The sequence below is a fragment of the Numida meleagris genome, chromosome 5 (genome assembly GCF_002078875.1).
Source record: "Numida meleagris isolate 19003 breed g44 Domestic line chromosome 5, NumMel1.0, whole genome shotgun sequence".
Classification (NCBI taxonomy): domain Eukaryota; kingdom Metazoa; phylum Chordata; class Aves; order Galliformes; family Numididae; genus Numida; species Numida meleagris.
Window position 1 is genome coordinate 16043959 of NC_034413.1, and position 20611 is coordinate 16064569.

General features: G+C 42.7%; 1 protein-coding gene across 3 annotated transcripts; it reads right to left on the minus strand.

The window, feature by feature from the left end:
- On the minus strand, positions 988-19384 carry RPP30 (ribonuclease P/MRP subunit p30). 3 transcript variants are annotated; one of them, XR_002439450.1, is made up of 12 exons: positions 19213-19384; positions 18393-18448; positions 18018-18074; positions 17204-17278; positions 16590-16661; positions 10797-10886; positions 8651-8767; positions 5052-5081; positions 4615-4652; positions 3616-3722; positions 3383-3469; positions 1365-1433 (listed from the first exon to the last, which is right to left on the minus strand). XR_002439450.1 is itself a non-coding variant. In XM_021399329.1 (11 exons), the coding sequence occupies exons 1-11, from the start codon at positions 19292-19294 to the stop codon at positions 1327-1329; spliced, it is 804 nt and encodes a 267-aa protein (XP_021255004.1). In that variant the 5' UTR covers positions 19295-19374; the 3' UTR covers positions 988-1326. The 3 variants fall into 3 exon arrangements, 1 of the variants encoding a protein (XP_021255004.1); XM_021399329.1 differs by lacking the exon at positions 3616-3722 and having other exon boundaries at positions 988-1433; positions 3383-3462; positions 19213-19374; XR_002439449.1 differs by having other exon boundaries at positions 3383-3722.

Below are 20611 nucleotides of genomic sequence, written 5' to 3' on the forward strand. Positions count from 1 at the left end.
GCCTGACCGCTCTGAGGATAAAGTTTTCCTAACATTCAACATAAACTTTTCCTGGTGCAACTTGAGGCCATTACCTCACATTCTATCACTGTTATCTGGGAGAAGAGGCTGACTACCACCTCACTATAACTTCCTTTGAGGGAGATACAGAGAGCAATAAGGTCCCCCCTTGAGCTTCCTCTTCTTCAGACTGAACAATCCCAGTTCCCTCATCCCGTAAGACCTGTGTTACAGATCCTTTACAGCTTTATTGCCCTTCTCTGGACACGCTCCAAAGCTTCAGTGTCTTTCTTGTAGCGAGGAGGGAATTGGAACATTCAGAGTAAAGCTGGCACAAGAGTATCTTAGGTACAGTATCTTACATAAATTTTACATTGGTCAAAAGAAAAACTTCAGTCAACATTTGGAAGAAGTCTGAAAATGCCTCACTGATACAATCTGTTATAATTCCTTTTTTGGATTAGGTTTACTGAAGCACTAACAGGAAGAAAAACTGGAAAGTCAGGAGGCAGCAAAACAACCCGGACATTAAAAAAAATGACAAGATACAGTAAAAGTTGTGTGACATGGAGACCACTCAGGCCTAGGTGAGACAGCTGTTACGCTGCAACTGCACACCATGCTGAGCACACATTCAGTATAACCTTAGGCTCTTCCTTCCCATCTCTGGCAAACCTCTCATGTTACTGTTTGGTTTTAAGTTGGGATGGTTTGATTTCAAGGACAGGGATAACATTTGCAGTGTGTGTCTGGCAGGTTGAGGTAGTGTTACTGTGATACAAACTCAAGATTTCTCCTAGCAAGCAACAGATGCTGGGATCTTTATAGTTATTGATCACAAAACAGAATAGAAAGCAGATATGTTTTTACTGCACAACTATTTTCTCAGGCCCTTAAATAAACTTTACTGACTTGTGGTTATAAGGTTTAGTATAGAGACATTTTAAAACTTGAGGTACTATAAGAATGAGACTTAACAGGCACGCGTTCTTGAAAAAATTTTTAATAAAAAAAAGAGTGCACACAACACAATGTTTCCAACTTAGGGATACCTTCTATTGTGCGAGTTCACACCAATACCAGAAGCCCTAGGACAAAGCGGAGTGATGCTCTCCCGCCCTTGGCCAGAAGCCCAGCAATAGGATGACCTTCCAAATGTGGTAAAATACCAGTCAGCATTTCCATTCCCACAGAATTCCTCACTTGAAAACCAGAAGAATAATTCTTCTTCAGGCTAAATAAATCAGTTAGTAACTGAGCTGGCTGGAGGGTGGAGGAAGACAGCACTGGGTAAAGACTGGATGGAGGTTCCAGCTGACAACTGGCTCAAGCTTGAGTCTTAGCCTTTTTGCAGGCTGGCACTGTTTCTTCCTCCTCAACCTTGCGAAGCTTCTTCACTGTGTATACTACCCCACAGGCACTCTTCCGAGTTTCTGGAATATACAAACAACAGCTGAATTACCTCAAATAAAATGACACTAATGCACTTAATGCATGCCCACTGCAGGCATCCAAGCCCAAACACGCAATTCAGCATGTTTTACAGCCATCCACTCAGCATACACAGCAGGAAAGCAACCTGCATGGGCAGGACGTGGGGCACACTCAGGAAACCGAAGTGGGAAATATGAGGGTGGGTGCAGAATTACAACAAGAATAAGGGAAAACTGAGGTCTGCTGAGGGAATCGGGGCGGGGGCACACACTTGAAACCATAGGAAAGCAGGCTTCATTAGTTCCATATCCACAGAAAGACACATTCTTGAACACATGTGAAAAAGCATTTCTGTATTTCTGAGCAAAACAATGCTCTTAAAATAAACATTCACATACTCCAGGGTTCTTAAAAAGACTACACTGGCACAGCTATATTGGCAGAGGCTCACATATACATACCAAGTAAGTGGCTTCATGGCATTCAACCGTATTTTATTTACAGAACTCTCAGCATTACCATACCATGCTACTTGTGATATTATCAAACTCCTCATACATTTGCCAAACACCTAGTAAAACCAGTCCAATTTCAGAACCACTAGTGGGAGGCTCCTCTGAAAACACGGAAGATTTGAGGTAGACAAGGCTACTAACAAATACCCTTGCTAGCAAAGTGGATTTGTAAGAATCTTGCCAAAATATATTGACTTACTCTGGTCTACTATTCTTTGGGGCACAGGAAAATTACATCTGTTTTTTAACTTCACTGATAAGAAAAATGAAGGTCTTGAAATTCCACATAAACTTGACAGAAATTCTTCCAATGCACTATCACTATGTAGATGAGTAGCGTAGCAGGCCGGATGACCCTGCTCATAGAAGTACACTCTTGAAGAGATCAAAGCTACTTGCTGCAAATTACAGCACATTCAAACTGCACTTCTACTGAAACAACGGATGCAAACCAAATTCTGCTGTGTGTTTGCAGCTTAGAGCAACTGATGTTAAGACAACTAGAACCTACCTATCCAACAAATCCTGGAAGAAGCAGAAATTAACAGCTAGATACGACTACTCAGTGACAAAATTAAATTGCCATTAGAATACACAACAAAAATCTAGGAACACCAAGAACCAGCATATAAGCATATGAAAGGGAGGTTAGAGAAGGTGAAAATAGGGCCACAGAGCAAAGTGAGGCTCTAAATTGATTGCTAGAACACAGACTGACATCAGGACACATAATACAACATTGTAATTTCTGCAGGGGGCATAAAGCTCAATTTCTACTTTCTTTAATATTAAAATGAACAAGTATAAAAGAATAAAGCCACTGCAAACTTCCTCCGCTGAGGATAAGAAAGCAAGTTTTGTTTCACCAAAACTTCTAGTCACGGTACACCATATGAAACATCTCCTCTTAAGCATCAAGCACATGGGACTTCAGATTTTGCATCGAGTTTGAAATGGTCCACACCAAAAAGTGAGCTAGTCAAAAGTAGACTACATAATGAAGTATCAGAGAAACACAGTAATGACTGCTTTTGCAGTCATGCTGCAAGAAGGTAAACGCAAGAAAGTCTGGATGAATGTGTTTTGAAGTCAGTGACATAGTTTCCACATTCGACTCTTTCTGAAACAAATGGTTATTTCCAAAACACAGTAGAACAGGCAGATCTGTGTTATGGCAAAACAATTTATGAGTTTTTTTAATGTGGTTTAGTGAGTATTCCAGTACAGACAGCACCACCAGTTCAGCCAGTGATTTGCTAACACAGCAACCATCCCTTGCTGCAGAAGTTCCTTTTCATGCACTGAACTAGGGAGGAAAAACCCCAAGCTGACTTGCTCTCTATGGTCTCAGATCTTTTGGAAAAGATGCACTGACATGAACTTATCTTCACAAATGCAAGAATTGCTTAAGTTTGCACATGCTTTTCACTTACCTCCATGAAGTATGGTGGCTCTGCAGTTGGTGGACACGGCTGCCTTGGCTTCACCTTCTGACAGGCCAAACAGCAAGCCTCTGTCACCTTCATTCAGGATCAAAATGCACAGGAAGGAATAAAAAGAACAGGGAAGTCTGTATGACAGATTTGCTTACTCTACAAATAACTGGGAATTAGCAACGCTGTAACTCAGAGTGACATTTTGCATACGGTTACCCAGAGGCAGAGACCTGAGGCACCCAATTCTCCCGGCTGCAGTTCCCCAGGAGCCCTCCTGGAAGGCTCCTGTCAACGCTGCTTTTTTCCAGACAAAGAGCTGTCATTTGAAAACAAAGGTCTGTCATCAACATAGGAACTTTTTTTATTTAGAACGTATAATCAAATAAAAAGATACCCCCTTGAAAAATTTAGCTTTGTGGGAAAGGGCAGTGTCTGATACAAAAGCATTATGTTGAGAAATTCCCAGCCACCTTGAATAGGGATGACACCAAATTAGGTATGTTAATTTGAGTTGAGCCTCACTGCTCTTTTTAAGAGGGAAGGAAATGTTACACGTAAAATCCTTCCAGTCTGCACACCTCCCACACGGTTCTCACGATTCAGAGCACACACTTTCCCTTTGAGGGATGGTCCAGACACACACCTGGGGGCAGGGAGGAGGAAAAACACATCTGAATTCCTCAAAGAAAAGGAGAAAAGATGTTCTCTACTGAGAACACGATCCCTTATTTGATAGTACATACGGAACTAAGAACTGAAAAATTGAGAACAGAAGTAACTAGTACTAAGATAGGAACATTTTTTTCCTAAATATAAACATGATTTTATGGCTTCTTCTATCAAAGATTGGGTGCCTTTGAGATCATAAGTAATTTCTGGTTTGGTTCACAGTGCTCGCTGACTTTTTTTTTTTACTCAAAGATCCACGATTATGTTTTTTTTACTCCTTTTTCCACTTACACTCAATACAAATATCAATACATATCACAACACAGAACACATCTGTAACCGTACTCAGCCATTACTATTTACAGCAACAGCTCATGTCACTCCATGACCAAGATCTGTGTTGCTCCTTCCACACCCACGCAGCACTCTGATTCACTGAATTAGTCACCAACAAGCATCACTGGGTGAAGTTCAAGGAGCGCAATGGATGGAAAATTTCAAAACCAATTAACTTTCACATGTTACTATTAATTGCCATCTTTGGCTTGGAAAAAGGATACAGATTAGCCACATCATAAGGACCCCGTAGTTCTAGAGGCTAGAACAAAACAAAGAAGGTTGGAAACTAGCAGAATGTGAGCACACAGGACAGAGGTATTTGGAGAAGCAGCCATTCAGGAAGGCAGGATTAAATACTACATAATAGTACATCTTCAGCAGATTGCTACAACAATCAGGAAAATACCATTATTTTGCAAAACAGAGTCCCTCTCTGTGAGAAAACTGTCACAGAAAATACCATAGCAACAAAAACAACGCAAAACAGATTAAAAAAAACCCACACAATCCTTTAGTAAAACAATTGATTAAAAACATACAACATGGCAATCTTACAACTTTAATTATATGTTAACATGTAAAAATGGTAATTTTAAGTATTTTGGACTACAAATAAATGCTCAAGCTGTTTTCACATGAACAAAAATCCAGGACTTACTCTTTCAGCTGCACTAGATATAATGATGTTCTGCAAAACACAAGAGAACAAAAGAGCAAACATTCATCTGTCAGACAGTATCAAGAAATGGAAAACTTGCAAGCAGCAAAGACTTCATGAGCATTAGCTAAGCTCAGGCTGACAGCCCAATTAACTGTGAGTGTCCGGAGCTCCCAGATGAAGAGAACTCTAGCCAGGTATAGACATTAGTTTGAGGAAATGAATAAGCCCAAGCTATCTCCCCAACCTCTACAGAGAGAGGGCCACAGGGACAAGTCCTCCCTTGTAGCTATAAACCTCAGCTCAGAGAGGTCTGAGCTGAATAAGCACTGCACCTTTTAGAGGGCTACGTATAAATACTGCTTAGTGATGCTATTAAACAAGCACACACAAACCTGTATCTCTTATAGTGGACTTTAAAAGGACTTGAAGGGAAAAGAAGAAATGCAGAGTTGTGCATACTGTGTTAAGCACTACTGCCTTTGGTTACAGCAGCTGAAAGGGACAGGAAGCCATGCAAGAGCAGTCAGGCACAGGGCATATGCCGACCATTATGCTGAGGAAGGCACAGATAGCCATGCACAAATGACACAACTCATCCTGAGCTGTAACACAAATGAACTTGTAAGAGAAGCCCAGGATCCCACAGATGCAGCTTACAGACCATGGCTTTAGACAGTCTGACTCTCCCAAATTTTCAACTTTCTCTTTGCGTTGTAGTAAAACCCAACCCATCCATGTTGGTCTTAATTAAACTCATGCTGATAGAGAAAACCAGTCTGCAGCCAGGTAAAGGCAGTCAACTCACACCATACGCTGAGTTTCCTCAAACCAGCACTCCCATGAAAAGCAGCAGGCAGAAGACATCCTCCTCCCTTCCCTCCCAAAGGTTTTCTACAGAACAGGTACATGACTGTTCAGGGGCTGGCAGATAGCACAGCTCAGTTGCCAGCGATCTTCTAATACTAAACCTCCAAGGATGCTCACTCAAGGGAAGATTGTTTAGTGCAGGTGGAAATTGCAGCAGAAAAAGATTCCACGCACTTTTTAAATACATATATATATATATATATATCAAATAAAGGCTTTGGGAATTCCTGCTTGAGTGGGCGAGAATGAAATTGGTACTGAGGCAGCGAAAGACTTTCCCTCTCTGACGTCAGTACCACCAACACACCACCTCCAGTTACACGGTGGGGCTTATGCTCCCTTCCAAAGCACTGCTTTGCTTGTCCTACTGCCCCCCCCAGCACAAAGAGCAGGGCAGATGTTGAAAGAAAATACTCTGTGCACAGCTAGAACTCAAACCATGAAAGAGCTATTTGTATGGAAATGACTGCACTGCTCACACTGTGCCCAAGGTTTCCTCATGTATTGAGAAGGAAAAGACAGGGCTGAGAACTCTGCATGAGCATAAGGAAAGCCAGAAGCAGAAGCAATTCATACATCAAAGTGACTTAACAGCACAGAGCCTAGGACGTTTCTTTCCGTGTAGTTCACCTTTAAAGTGACTGTACTACAGACCTCAAGGGTGCTTTTGAGCTTCATTGGTGCTGACTGTGAGAGTTCACTAGGAAAATATAAGTCTGCTGCTCTGAGCTGTAAAAACCAATTCCTGTCTTCCTGACTCAGAAAGGCTCCCAGAGCAGCTGTGCCATCTTGAACTCATCCCTGCAGGACTGCAGTTCACTGCTGTGTATTGAAGACATGCTCTGGCTGATTCAAAGCTAACCGACTTCCAGTTAGAGGAAGGGTAAGAAGGGAGGAGACAAGAGCAGACAAGAAAAATACACCTAGCAAATAGAGGAAAAGCAGGCAAAGGCAAATCCAAGGCAAGCGATACAGGGAAGAACTCAAAGTCAAAACATTATCTCCTCAGGTAAAAGAGAAAGCAGCTGTTCAGCACGCTGCTCTGGGGGCAGTAAATAAAACCATCACCAAAACACAGAAGGTGAAGACTGTGGCTAGATACACCTTCTGTCTGACAATGCAAGCAAATCCCTCCCCAGTTCCCTGCACATTTTATCGTATTTTAGGAACTCTGCTCAAGGTCAGCTCCTTGGTCAGTAAGCCTCTGTAAGTTTCTCTGTGCTACCATAACAGAGGAAAAACAAAAGGATCCAAAAGCAGCTAAAAGTTCAGCAACTGTAGGCTACAAAAGTGTAGTGTGTGCCAAGTGCCAACGTGAGCAGCCCATGGAACAGCCTCACCACATCTCGGCAAAAAAGGGCTTTTACATAACTGACATAGAAACTGCCAGAAAGCACTAACCACCATCTCTGCAGGCCCACCAGGTAACGAGCCCAGAGGCAAAAAATATAGACAAGAAACAATGACAAACTAGTAATCCATTCCTAAGTCTTCCAATGGCTTGCAACAAATCATGGTGTCCAGTTTCAGCCAATTTACCTCCCAGGCACCAATGATGTATTAGGTAGACACATGCAGAAAGAAAAGGCTCTTGTGCACAGACCAAGTGTCTTACTTGCACTGTTTGTGATGCTTACTCAATTCATGCTATACAAATCAACAACTGAGTGATAAGTGTATCTTCAGCTGCACAGAGGAAAGAGGAGAACTGGCAAAAAGGAGTCCCACATGTTTCTGCGTGTGTGCACCTTACGTCTCAGTCAGTAATCTGTGTGATTAACCCCCAGAGCTGGGCTTCTCAGGAAAAGCCATGTTAAGTATTCACTTTTTTCCGTAGCACCAAGGGAACTCGTCTATTTAGGGACCACTGTCCTATAAGACAGGTCATCATTTCTAGGGGGAACTGGAATAATGACGGATCTGCTTTTAATTGGCCTCCCAAGCTCTATATCCTACTTCAGACCGCATCTGCAGGGTAAAGCCAGTCTTAGCTTCTCTAGACTAGCTAAGTGCAGCAAAAGCCCTTTGCAGTAACGATGGGAGCTACAACATCTTTTAACTCTGATACGTATTATGATATGCTTCCCTGTTAAAGGCATGCAGCCTAAGAGGACCCACATAGCAGGGAGCTTAGCCTGGTGGCCTGAGAGGAGGTGAGGTATGAAAGCAATGGAGTACCGGCATCTCAGCTGCAAGGATTACTTCTTCCTTTGGTTTCAGTAGCAGGGAAGAATGCAGTTGATCTGATTTCAGCAAAGCCCTGGCTTACAGCCAGCAAGCTGTTGGGTCTGTTCTCTACACTGGGGATTTCCTAACAGTTAAACAAACAGGATTTCTACCTTATTTTTTCCCCACGTTCAAGATATGTTTTCTAAAAAGTGCTTTTGGTGAATCAGAACTTTGAAGTGGGGGGATTTTAAAGAGATGCATGGATTTCAGTTCTAGTGCAAACTTTTTCCCTTTTGTTCTGAGTATTGCATACCAAAATAACAGATAAGTTGTTCCGAAAAAAGAACCAAGCAGTTTGACAACTTCAGAAGAAAGCATGCAATGGTGCATGGCTCAAAGTATCTGGAGCCAGAATAATTGTGTCCCTGTGTTAGCAGGCAAAGATTCAGTCACAGCTTCAGAAACCCTATCATCAACACTCATTTAAAATGGCTCAGTCTGTACAGCTCCAGAAGAATTTGAACCAAAATAATTAGCTTGCTTTCACTTTGAGAGCTTACCTTTCCTTTGCAGATCTGCATCAGGCTGATCGCATTTGAAATTGTGTACCTTCTCATTGTGGAGTCTTTGATGGCAGGCGTGTAAAGAAGTTCAAAGTAAATGCCTCGATCTATTGCCTTCACATGAAAGAAAGTGATCAAAAATCAAAAGGAGAAAAGAAAAACAATCTAACAACCACTGTCTATTATTGATGCAATTATCTGCAGTTTAACTGTGTTATGGAAAAAAAAAGGAGAAACCGTTCCAGCAGGAACACAGCATTGTATGAAATGCAGGGGAAAAAATTCACTGTACACCAATTATGTGTCTTGGAAGGATAGAAAGATGAGGTTTAACGAACAAAGAAATAACATGTACTTAATAGTTGTAATTGGCTTCCCACTGTCACAGAGAGGATGAGGTAAGTAACTACTGCTGATCTGAAACTTGTCTGGAAACTTCCAGGACTCTCCTCTTCTTGTTCCACTGCAGCCGATAAGGAATAATACTGCTTCTCACAGCAACCACATCTTGCAGATGAGGAATTTGTCCTTGCACAAATGTAGCAGTGGGGTCCTGTCTCCTCTCTCTCACAGCACACTGTGCTATTTGTGACCATTTTAAAGAACAGCAGGTCACAGCAAAGTTTCCAAATAGCAGTACTTAGTGTATTTTCAGTTGCTTTAACATCCTTTGCTGCCTGTGAAAGTATCCCACCAAAGCCCTTGTATTCTTGTTTTCTCAAACATAAAGAGAAAGGTCGAACAACTTCCTACAGGATAAACAGTGAGTTAGTGGTAAAGACAATTCAAAGCTAGGAGCTCCTAAATCCTAGGCCTATAATAAATTCACACGAAATGCTACTTCATGCTTTCACTCATAATATGAAATGCTACAATGCTAATACAGTAAGAGATTCCAGTAATTGAATACAGATGGAATTAATCCAGCTGTAATGGCTGCATGGAAGCTGAGTAGAAGCTATGTACATATCAAATATTTTACACAAAGCTAATTCAGCATCTACAAACAAGAAGAAAAACCTGTATTTATCAAAACCAAAACAGGTAATGGCAATATACCAATTTCAAGGTAAGGATACTTTTAACCTCATCCCTGCTCCTCCAGCTGCGAGCAAGCCTGCCTTTATGGCATCAAAACAACCAAACCTCACTGCCCGAGGATGCACAGAACCAGCCTGAAAGACTGCCTTGAAGCTGGGAGCGTGGAAGATGAGAAACAGCTTGTGAGGACAGTATCTCCTCACCTGGGTCAGCTTCTAGAGTTTCAGGCAGCTAGGGTGCTTTCAAACATTTTATACAACATTTTTGTTCCAAATGGAATACTGAATTTTAAGTCTGGGGTAAATTCCAACTTGCTACTTTTGTTCAGTTTCAGGATTAATTCTAGTTTATTGTAAGTCGAGCTTTCTCTAAAAGACAGAAACAGGATTTCTAGGCAGTTCCAGCTTTAAATCCTAAAGCACTAAGGACTACAGTAGCCAAGAACGTTGATGCGGAACAAACCTTGACATAAACTTAAAGGAGAATACTAGTTCACATAACCGCATGTTCAGATTAAGTTTTCTGCCAAACCACCTACAGTAGGCAGAATTATATTAACAAAATACTCAATACGTGCAGATAGTTAGCTTGAGTCCCACAGCAGATATTCAGCAATCCCATATTTGGTTCATTTCCCAAGGGATTCCTTTGACTGAGTATGGATTCAATACATCATCCCCCAAATATCTGACACAACATCCTTCTCCCGAATTAACACTGTCATTCACATTCTCTCATTTTCTAAATTACAGGACTATTTATCTGACACAGTTGTACCCCTTCTGGTTTAGGAGGCAGCTCTGTCAGCAATCACACCACATCTCACTGGTTAGCATAGCAGTAGTCGTAAGGTTTTGTTTCCACTCTTTGGAAACACCATTTCTGTCTTCATAAGTGGAGGACGGAAAGGAAAAAGAATGAACACACATCACTGCGTATTAAATGCTGCAGTGGAGGCCTTGAAGTGAAGGACATCTAAAACAATACATTATGCAAGAAAATAAAAAGAACCACTTGAATGGGAATGGTGAGAAAGAAACTGCAGGGAATTCAACTCAGAATGACATCTAATAGAAAGAAAACAATATAGGTGTCAATTTACCATATTTACAGGAGGCCTTCGGAAGTAGAACGGAAGCTTCTCTGTTACATTTATACATACCAGGTCCACATCAAGAGTTGTGCAAGCAATCTAGAGCAAAGAAACAGGAACAGATTATCAGATGTGCCAAAAGAAACACAAAACAACCATGTAATCAATTTCAAGCGCACCTGTACTCTTCTTCACTTCTTAATGCAACAAACGCCTCTCCAGAGGCAGTTCAATTTTAAAATGAAGTACAGCACCTTGCAGGTGTGCCAATAAAACAGCAGTGCTAAGAGTGCATAGCTAGAGCTTTCAGGGCTAAAAATCCCAAGCCTTTTCTCACTTACAGAACCTCTTTTCCAATAAAATAATGACCAACTAAAAGGCAGGACTTACTGCTTTATTCTTATCTGACACGGGACATGCAGAAGCAGTGCTGGTTTTTGGCAAAAGAGCTCACAGCTAATAAAGGACCCATCATTCTCTAATCCCATCATTCTCTAATTCCAGTGTTGCAGCTGTTTAAGTATTTTTACCGGCAGCAACCAAGGAAAGACTGAAACAGGAGAAGAATTTTAGAAGTGATGAGTGATGCCATGTGCCCAGTACTGGGTCCATGCCATGGCGCCTCAGTATCCTGGCCGGATAAGACAGATAACCATTTCTGAAAACCAAGCCGCTGGAGAAGTCTCAAGATGGCACCTGAGCTCATGGTTTAAACACTTGGCTTATAACTTGCACCTCAATTCATATCCTGTATTAATAGAGAAGGAATGAACAAAGGGTGGAGAATCTCCACACTGACACACAGAGAAAGTTAAATGGACATAAAAGGGAGCCCTTGATTTACATATAATCTCAGGCACACTAGACTTGTAGGAATTATATATGTCTGCCCCGTAAAGATGATTACACAGGACCAGATTAACGCCTGTAACCAGTGTTGTAACAAAGAAGATAAAGTATGTTGAACGTGCTCAAAAGGAATTTTCAATGTGTAGAGGAACTCCCCGCACTCAGAAACCTGCCAGCCACTGCTTCAAATACACCTGGGCCAGGCGCCAGCCCTTCCTCCCTCCTTGCAGCAGCATGAAAGCAGTGGGGCTGCAGTCCCAGGGTTGGGCTGCAGGGTGGTGACACTCCGCTGTAGCACAGGGCTCTGCAAACTCATCTTTTAAAGGTCTGTTCACATGAAATTTGCAGAGATGAGAGCAGAGGCCCAGCTTTAGGGATGTCTCTTATCTTAGTTGTTGGCAGAACTTCCTTCAAGCTGAACTTTATCTTCATGCCCTACCTTTACTATCTCTGTTAAGCAGAATACAGGTTGAATCTACTACAAATGGAAAACTGAAACGCAAGTTTAGCCCTACTGTAGCCAGTTTTAATCCCATCCTTATGTGGGATACAAACTACCACCTAGACAAAGGTGATTTACAGGAACTTGCTCAAAGTAAATAGCTCTGGATCAGGTCCTAGAAAACACGTCAGTGAGGCCATAGAAAATTCAGGAAGAGAGAAAACCAAGAAAAATGGAGAGTGAGAATACACACTAGAAGCAGGCAAGCTGCCCTGTGCAATGAGAAAACAAGCCCTCCTAATCAGTTCCAGAAACACTGGAAAACACTTTTCGATTTTGCAAATTATGTGGAATGGGAAAGGAAGTGACCCAAATGCCAGGATATCTACAGGATTCCAGGGACAAGAAGAACTCAGAAAACACCACTGAGGAAAAAGAAAATAATAATCAAGAGTTGTAATTTCACACAAGGAGGAATTCCTGACCTTCACGGAAAGTTGCAGGGGAGATTTCTCTAAACACCCCACATTCAGCTCAGCTTTGGCTCCTGGACAATTCACACACGCAGGCAGGTTAAGGTTCCCCAGCCTCCTAAAAGGATCCGAAGTACAAAAACTTCATCCAGAAAACACCAGGCAGCAGTTGGACAGGCCAGCACCTGCCTGGCCACACTGCAGGCAAGAGCCCCATCTGCTGGGAAACTGCAGACAACCAGGGAAAAACACCGGTGCTAGGATGACCTGAACACAGACAGGTTTGCTTTGGCAAACATTTTACAAATAAACACTGACATTTGGCTTTGCAGTACGTCCTCAGACTTACATAAGCAAGATCTTGTACATACTGGTGAATTACTAATTCCCTACAAACAGTAGGCAGAATACGAATAAAACAAATCTTAGAAAGAAAATATTCTAAAAAGCAACAGGCCAGACCTCAATAGCAGCACAGAGTAGGCATCCTAGTTGCAGCCCAAAACAATTGTCCTTGGGAACCTTAAATAAAGAGCACGTCCTACAATTATCTTGGCAAACACAACTTCCTTGTACCCTCAGGGATACAAATTATTTGTAGAATTTGAGCACATTTTTCAGCACACATCACTCCCTGTCTCAGTAACAGCAAAACTTCCCTTGCTTGCGAGAAGAAGGAACTGACTATTTTTAGGCTGTGCTAAAATTAAAGCCGATCTACAATGGTCTCATATGTCTTTTATAAACACATAAAAATCCTGTTCTGTGGAGAACAAATTAAGTACCAGACTGTTGGTATGAAAGATGATGCTCTTCAGGCACTGCAGAACTACCAAAAGCCAGTTTTAAAATATAATTTGTGGTGCAAGACTCATCCTAGGAGGCTTTATCCTTAAGAGTGAAAGATTCAAGTCATTAAGAGCCAGACACACATACTGAGACTCCATGTGCTAGGTGTTCCCTGTTGATACCTCTACAAACCTCTCCACACACGCTTAGGAAACTTGAATCTTTAAATAAAAGACAAACATACAAATCTGCTCTGTATGTGAACACGTAAGGAAGAGGTCCTTCACCTCATGCAGTTTGAAAGAAACAAGTCTGGGTTTCCTCCCCAGCTCAAGAGAACTGCGAGCATGATAGAAATAAAGATGGTCTCATTACAATCTTACTTTCTTCCTACCATGCTATCTGCCACCTGTGAGTGTCAGCTTGAAGATTTGTTACCTGCGCTGGGCCTGCTCAGAGCACAGCCATCCTCTTTGTGCTAGCAGAGGCTCTGAGCAGCAAAGCATATCTGCCTGCAAAATAACTCGGCAAAATCTGTGGTTATTTTGCAATTGAAGGTGTGTTCTTCCAACCAAACGGGCATAGAGCTAAGCAAGCAGCTGCACCAGTGGAGCAGACAGGGACCTGCAGAAACGCATGGCTGAGGGCAGGCATTATGTCAACTTCAAAGTTGTTGCAGCTGGATGTCCAACTGCACCAGCAGAACTCAGGGATGTCTGAAAACAAAAGACAACCACGTTTACATGACAAGCCCCTGCCCTTCCTCCAAAGCCTTACAGCATGCTACCGCTGTCTACCTTTAACTGGCTTCAGGCTCTTGTTTGAACACATGATAAATTGAGTAAGTTCACTTGAGAAGTGAGATCAGTAAGAAGCTTCTCCCTGCCCTTCTTTGCCACTCTCCCTCATCCAAGTCATTAGGTATGAACAATCATAGAATTGTTTGGGTTGGAAGAGACCCTAAGAAGTCATCTAGTCCAACTCCCCTTCAATGAACAAGGACACCTGCAGCTCAGCCACACTACTCAGAGCTCTGTCCAGCCTGACCTTGAATTTCTCCTCCTGAGCCTTCACTTTTCCAGGCAGAACAGCCCCAGCTCTCTCAGCCTGTCCTCACAGGGGAAGCGTCCCATCTCCCGGTCCGTTTCTGTGGCCCTCCTCTGGATGTACTCCAACAGCTCCACACGCTTCCTGTACTGAGGATTCCACATCTGGATAGTGTACCCCAGGTGAGGTCTCACCAGCACAGAGCAGAGGGGCAGGATCACCTCCCTCGCCCTGCTGGCCACCATTCTTTAGATGCAGCCCAGGATACAGTTGGCTTTCTGGGCTGTGAGGGTATGTTGCTGGCTTACATCCAGCTTGCCATCCACCAGCACCCCCAGGTCCTTTTCAGCAGGGCCATGCTCCATCCTTACATCCTTAGCTTGTTCTGATAATGGAGTTTGCCAAGACCCAGGTGCAAGACTTTGCATTTGGATCTGCTGAACCTCATGAGGTTCACCTGGGCCCACTGCTTGAGCCTGTCTAGGTCTCTCTACATGGCATCTAGGCCTTACTGAAGTCCAGACAGCAGTGGTTCTTCCCTTGTTCACTGACGCAGTTATATCATCATAAAAAGCAACAAGGTTGATCAGGCAGGACCTGCCCTTGGTGAAGCCACGCTGGTTATCCCATATCACCTCCCTCTCTTCTGTGTGCCTTAGCATAGCTTCTAGAAGGATCTGCCCCATGACCTTCCTGGCACAGAGGTGAGGCTGACAGGTTGGTAGTTCCCTGGGTCATCCTTTCTACCCTTCTTAAAAGTGGGTGTGACACTGCCTTTTTCCTGTCACCTGGGACTTTGCCTGACCACCACAACTTTTCAAATATCTTTGAGAGTGGCTTGGCGACTACCTCAGCCAATTCCCTCAGGATTCCCTCAGGGATGCATCTGGAATAAATCACTATGATTTCATGCTGTTGACAGAGCTCAAAAGAAAACAATGGAGATTAGTGAAAAGTCTTTTAGAAGTCTTTTGACTCTTGCACACCCTCAGGAGTCCAGAGTCTTGCAAGGGAAAAAAAATCAGTTGGAAATGAGTTTCAATAAATTTTCACTGTTACAATTAATGCTTGAGATCTTCTGCTTCTTGAAAGTTCACCTTCTTCTATAACCTTATAGCCTTTTGCCTTATATTTCACAAGTTTTCAAAAAGGAGAGGAAATAATTATAAAAATAAAATCAGAAAAATACAGCTTTAATGTTTCAAAAATAGGTACTCAGCAGTACCAGAAAGTAGCTTTAACCTAACTGAAAAACAGACTCAGCTTCTTGACAACCTCTCTTTGAAAGTAAATACCAGCATTCCTCCAAAGAGATTCACATTCGCAGTTGGGCGTCCCAGTGCCATCTTCAAATTGCACATCTGCTTGCTGCCTGCCAAGGGCAATACAGGTAGATCACCTGTACCAACTCTTCCAATTCACCCTTAATGATACGATTTAGGAGCTTGCAACAGGTCAGGTGTGTCACTGTCTTGTTTTTGTTGCTTTTTTTCTTTTGCAAGGAAAATATTTTGACAAGAAGTTGAGCTGAGCATCTGAAAGCAAGTCAATCAGATCACTTGCACTGGCTATTCCCAAATATTTTGAGAACTGTTACACTAAAAAAATGAGAGAGACAGAGAAAAAACACCTAGTACCCCACAAGCTGAGCTCAGATCATTCCGCTTTACACAATGTTTTAAAACTAGTAACTGTTCTGGCAGGAAGGGTCTATTGAAGATGGATAAAATAAGACAATATGATGCTTGATGTTATTATTGACAGCTAAAAAATTACTGCACATGACTGTGTTTAAATGTCAGCTCTCATTAGTCTCTGATGAAAGGTCTCTTTCAGTCAAACACAGGTTCAAAATATTTGCATTCCTAATAAGGCAAATGCATGCAAAAAAAGAAAACACCAAAAAAACCCAACAAATGCAAAAGTACAAAGTAAATGAAATCGCAGAGCAAGAAAATACAACTCCACTGACCAGGTGGATGTTTCAGACTAACTACTCACACCAAGGCCCTTTACCCTCCTAGGATTTCTCCCAGTATTTCAATCTGACCACTGATCAGGGAGCCTACATTGTTTAATTAGCTCCATGACATGGTAACACAAAATGGAAAACAAAATCAAAACAAAGCATGCACTCAAACTAGTACAAGGCACTGACTGCTAGTGCCAGTTCTATAACAACTTACAGATAGGGTTACTTACATGGAACAATTTCTCCGTCTTCGGAAATACAGCTATGATGTCATACAATCTTATGTTTGTAGATGTAGATCTCTACAAAAGGAAGAAACGATTACTACCTTGACTTCTGGCAGGTGACAAACACATGCACAATTATTATAACCAAAATAATAATGAGAAAAATCCCCTCACCATTTTCAAGCACTAAAACAAAGCCAATAATCTCGTAAGATAGTAGGTCTCTACTGTGAGCAATTCTCTGAAGTCATTTTGAGGCTTATCCCATCCACTTACACACACTTTTTGTCTCAATCAGATAGCCCCACAAACAGACACAGAGCTTGCTCCTGGTATTCTAGTGTATACACGAAAGTCCAGAAATCAAAGAAAAGAATTAAGGAACAGAGCTGCTAGCCCATACTAACAAGTGACCAACACAATCACATGCAGTTTCAGAAATCTGCATCCTTTCATGACACTTCAGATTCTAAAGATCTGGTCTGAGAAATCAGTATTGAGTATCCTATAAAATCCATGAAATCTTTCCCTACACAATTACCAAAGCGTCATTCTTTCACTGACAAAAGGAAATGAAAAAAAAAAGGAAAAAAAGCAGATACACCTAATATACTTACCAGGAGATTACAGTGGGAAGGATCAGAAACAACAAGTGTCAGCCGTGTTAAGACTTTAAGTCTTTTAGATGTCCCCTATGAAGGAAAAATAATACAAGACTTAAAAAGCTCCAAAGCAAAACTTTGTGGCAACTTTTACCCTCCCTACTATAAAAAGAGATTTGTGCCTTGCACCAATTCTTGCCTATAACAACTTTCTAGAAGTCTGTAGTTATGCTTCCATGATACTATTTCTTTAATATTCATCTGCTGGGTATTGTATCTACCCTCCAAAAAGAAGGGTTTAGTGTGTTTCTCTGAGGAATGGATTAATTGAAAGGAGAAAAACTGAGAGGAGGAAAAAAGGAAAAAAAAGAAACACTATATGGAAAATACAAGCGTGGTTTATTAATTCACTCTGGTTTTCCAAGGAGGCCACGAATGCAAACAAAAACATTTCCTGAATTAACATACATCAGTGATTCAAAATAAAGAGTTGGTTCACTACATCCAGATCCTGTTCATCAAATCCAGGAAGTAATCTCCAAACCTCAGTCTCAAATTCACAGAATTACACTGCAATTAGTCACTACAAGATTATTCAAAATTCATATTCAGCAATTTTTAAAAATCATTTCTGAAATAAAGAACAGAGCCTCCTCCAACATGAGTGTTCACATTCTTCCAATGTTGGGAGTTTTAAGAATCAAGCAATGGACAAGTTTCTCTTTTTTTTTCTTTTTAAACAGGCAATGAAAAAAAATCATGTTTAAACACAGAAAGGAAAAAACACAACTCAGCATAACAATACATAGCTGGAATATAATCAACATACCTGTACAATAGGCAAAGATGGAAACAGCTCCGATGGAGATACTGGCTTGGCAATTTCCTTAAAAGAGAAAAAAATAAAGTTATCTGAAATATAATGGATTGTTTAGAATGTACACAGAAGTTGTGCTTCAACTTCAAAAATAGTTTTGCCATGCCAACAATACTATTTCCTAGGGACAATGCACAGACCATAGTAAAAATTAACTCCAGGGCAGTAATGCTGACTTATAAAATAGGAGTTCTGTTATAAATGAAGGCCTTTGTATTTACATTTAAATGAGTATTCTAAAAACAAAGGTATGGGGGGGGGGGGGGGGAACGACACAGATTTACGAGAGAAAACACACCATCAACAAAGAAGCTGAACAGAAATTACCTGTTTCTTTTCTTTAAAGTCGATGACATGATTAAGAGCAACTGCAGAATATCCCACTAAAAAAAAGTGAACACGTTGTGAGACTGCTTTGATCAGCAAGTAGCAGAAACAGACCCAAGCAGAAAACTGTCACATGCTCGTTATTTAAATATCTCAAAATTAATAACGATGTGCACATCTACCTTTCACAGTGAATTTTCCTGAACGTTAACGCACCAAAGATGCGTCTTAAGAGTACAAATTTCTTTTAACACCACCCAGCCGCGACAGTGCCTCCTCAGTGACCGACAATGACGTGGGCAGGGCCTGCCTGCACGGCACTGGGGTACGCACGGAGATGAACAGCTACCTCGTGGGAACAGCTGGGAGCCTGGCGGGGACTGGGGCAAGCCAAAGGCTCCCAGTTCCTGGGTCCGCATCCGCACAAAGGCTGCGCCTTTCAGCAGCAGACTGGAAGATGCTTTATGACGGGAGACGTGACACGGTTTGAAGAGATCAAAGGGCGATACAAAGGGAAACACCGCCGTGGTGGACAGAGCAAGGAGCCACGAGATCTGTGCTGAAGGAGATCAGAAACCCTGGAACAAGTTGCGTACAGAGGCTGAAGAGCAACCAGAGGCGTTCAAACGTGAGCCGCACAGCGCTGTTCAGGCACGGCACAGACTCCGTGCACTACGAGGGGCGGGGCAGGCCCAGTGCACGGAGCTTCAGCCCCTTCCAGCGCCGCTTCTCCAGCCTGCTGCTGCAGCCCTCAACCAGCGCCGCCGCGCCGCCCCGGCCTCAACAACACCCCATCCCGCCGCCCCGCCCAGCGACTCACGGTGCGCCGCGGCCTCCAGCAAACTCTGCACGGCCTTCCTGTCCGCGCCCTGCGCGACGTTCAGGTCGGCAAAGCCGGCCATGCTGCGCAGCGCGGGGCGGAACGACGGCTGTGGGCGCGGCCAGCACCACCCCCCGGCAGCCCGGAGCAACCTGGGGCTTGTAGTCCCGCTGAGGGGAGCGGGATAGGCCCCGGCTCGGCAGGCGGGGCTCTCGCTGAGGGAAGGGCGTGCGCTTTTCGGCGTTCCGGAGCGTGCCCGTGGGGGCTGCGCTGGGAGCGGAGCAGGCGGGCGCTCGGGGCGCGTGTGCTGCCCAGCAGGGGGAGCCGCGCTCCTGCTCGTCTTAGCGGCGAAGTCTCCTCCTGCGTACCTGGGGGGAGCCGTTTCTAGTTAAAGGCCGTCATTTCCCTGTGTTAACTAAAAAAAGTGAAATAAAATTATAGGCTGAATAGTCCCTAGATTCCCGAGAGATATTCCCTGAAATGCAAAAGCGCTGAAGAATTCCAGTAGAGCACAAATCACGTGCACATTGACTCTGTAGTACTGTTGCAAAACCCGCTCATCTCATTTTACTGCTGCTGATCAGCATGGCATGTGTGAAATATATGGCTGTGTAGTGTGTGAACATGAACATCAAAGCATTACTACAGGTTTTCTTTGACAGTGTATGATGGAACTTGACTTAATTTGTCTAAATGAATACAAGAAGAAATCCATAAACGTGTATCAATTATTTTTGAACGGCCCTACTGAATTAATGTTCAGAGACATTAAACAAGATTAAGCAGCTTTTGTGTCTGGCAGCAGACAAGCAAAACAAACCTTTCCTTGAGGCATTTAAAAAGGAGAGCACTCAAACAGATCTTCATCAATCCTGCAAAACCCTATCTCTGTGACGGCACTCCCAGCATCGCATATCATCAATTGCTTATGCAGACCAGTGTGCAACCTTATTTCCTCCATTAATTACTCAGATGTTAACATTTTTGTGTAGGCCAGCCCCAGTGATCTACTTAAAACATAGCTGTGGTCCTCACTGTTAGTCACAAACCTCGAACATGCTTTGTTTCACCTGTGTCCTCAAGTCCGCAAGTGCAGCCGATTTTCCTCCCCCTAGGTATGTTTTTCACACCATATTTAAATTTTAGGGAGGACCATTTCAGGTCTTATGAAGTGATATTCTTCTAATATGCCTCCAGTGGGCAGCCCAGGTTAGCAGCTGTCAGAGATAGATAGATATATATATATGTTTCTTTTGCTTTACTTTTGCATTTAGCATTTTAGGGAGCTAAAGACATTTGGCACCACCTATCTCAGCTACTCAGTAGCATGAATCTCAGGGTCACTTTTATCATAACCTTCATAGTTTCCTGCATAAAGCTGCAGGGTGAATTTTCAGGG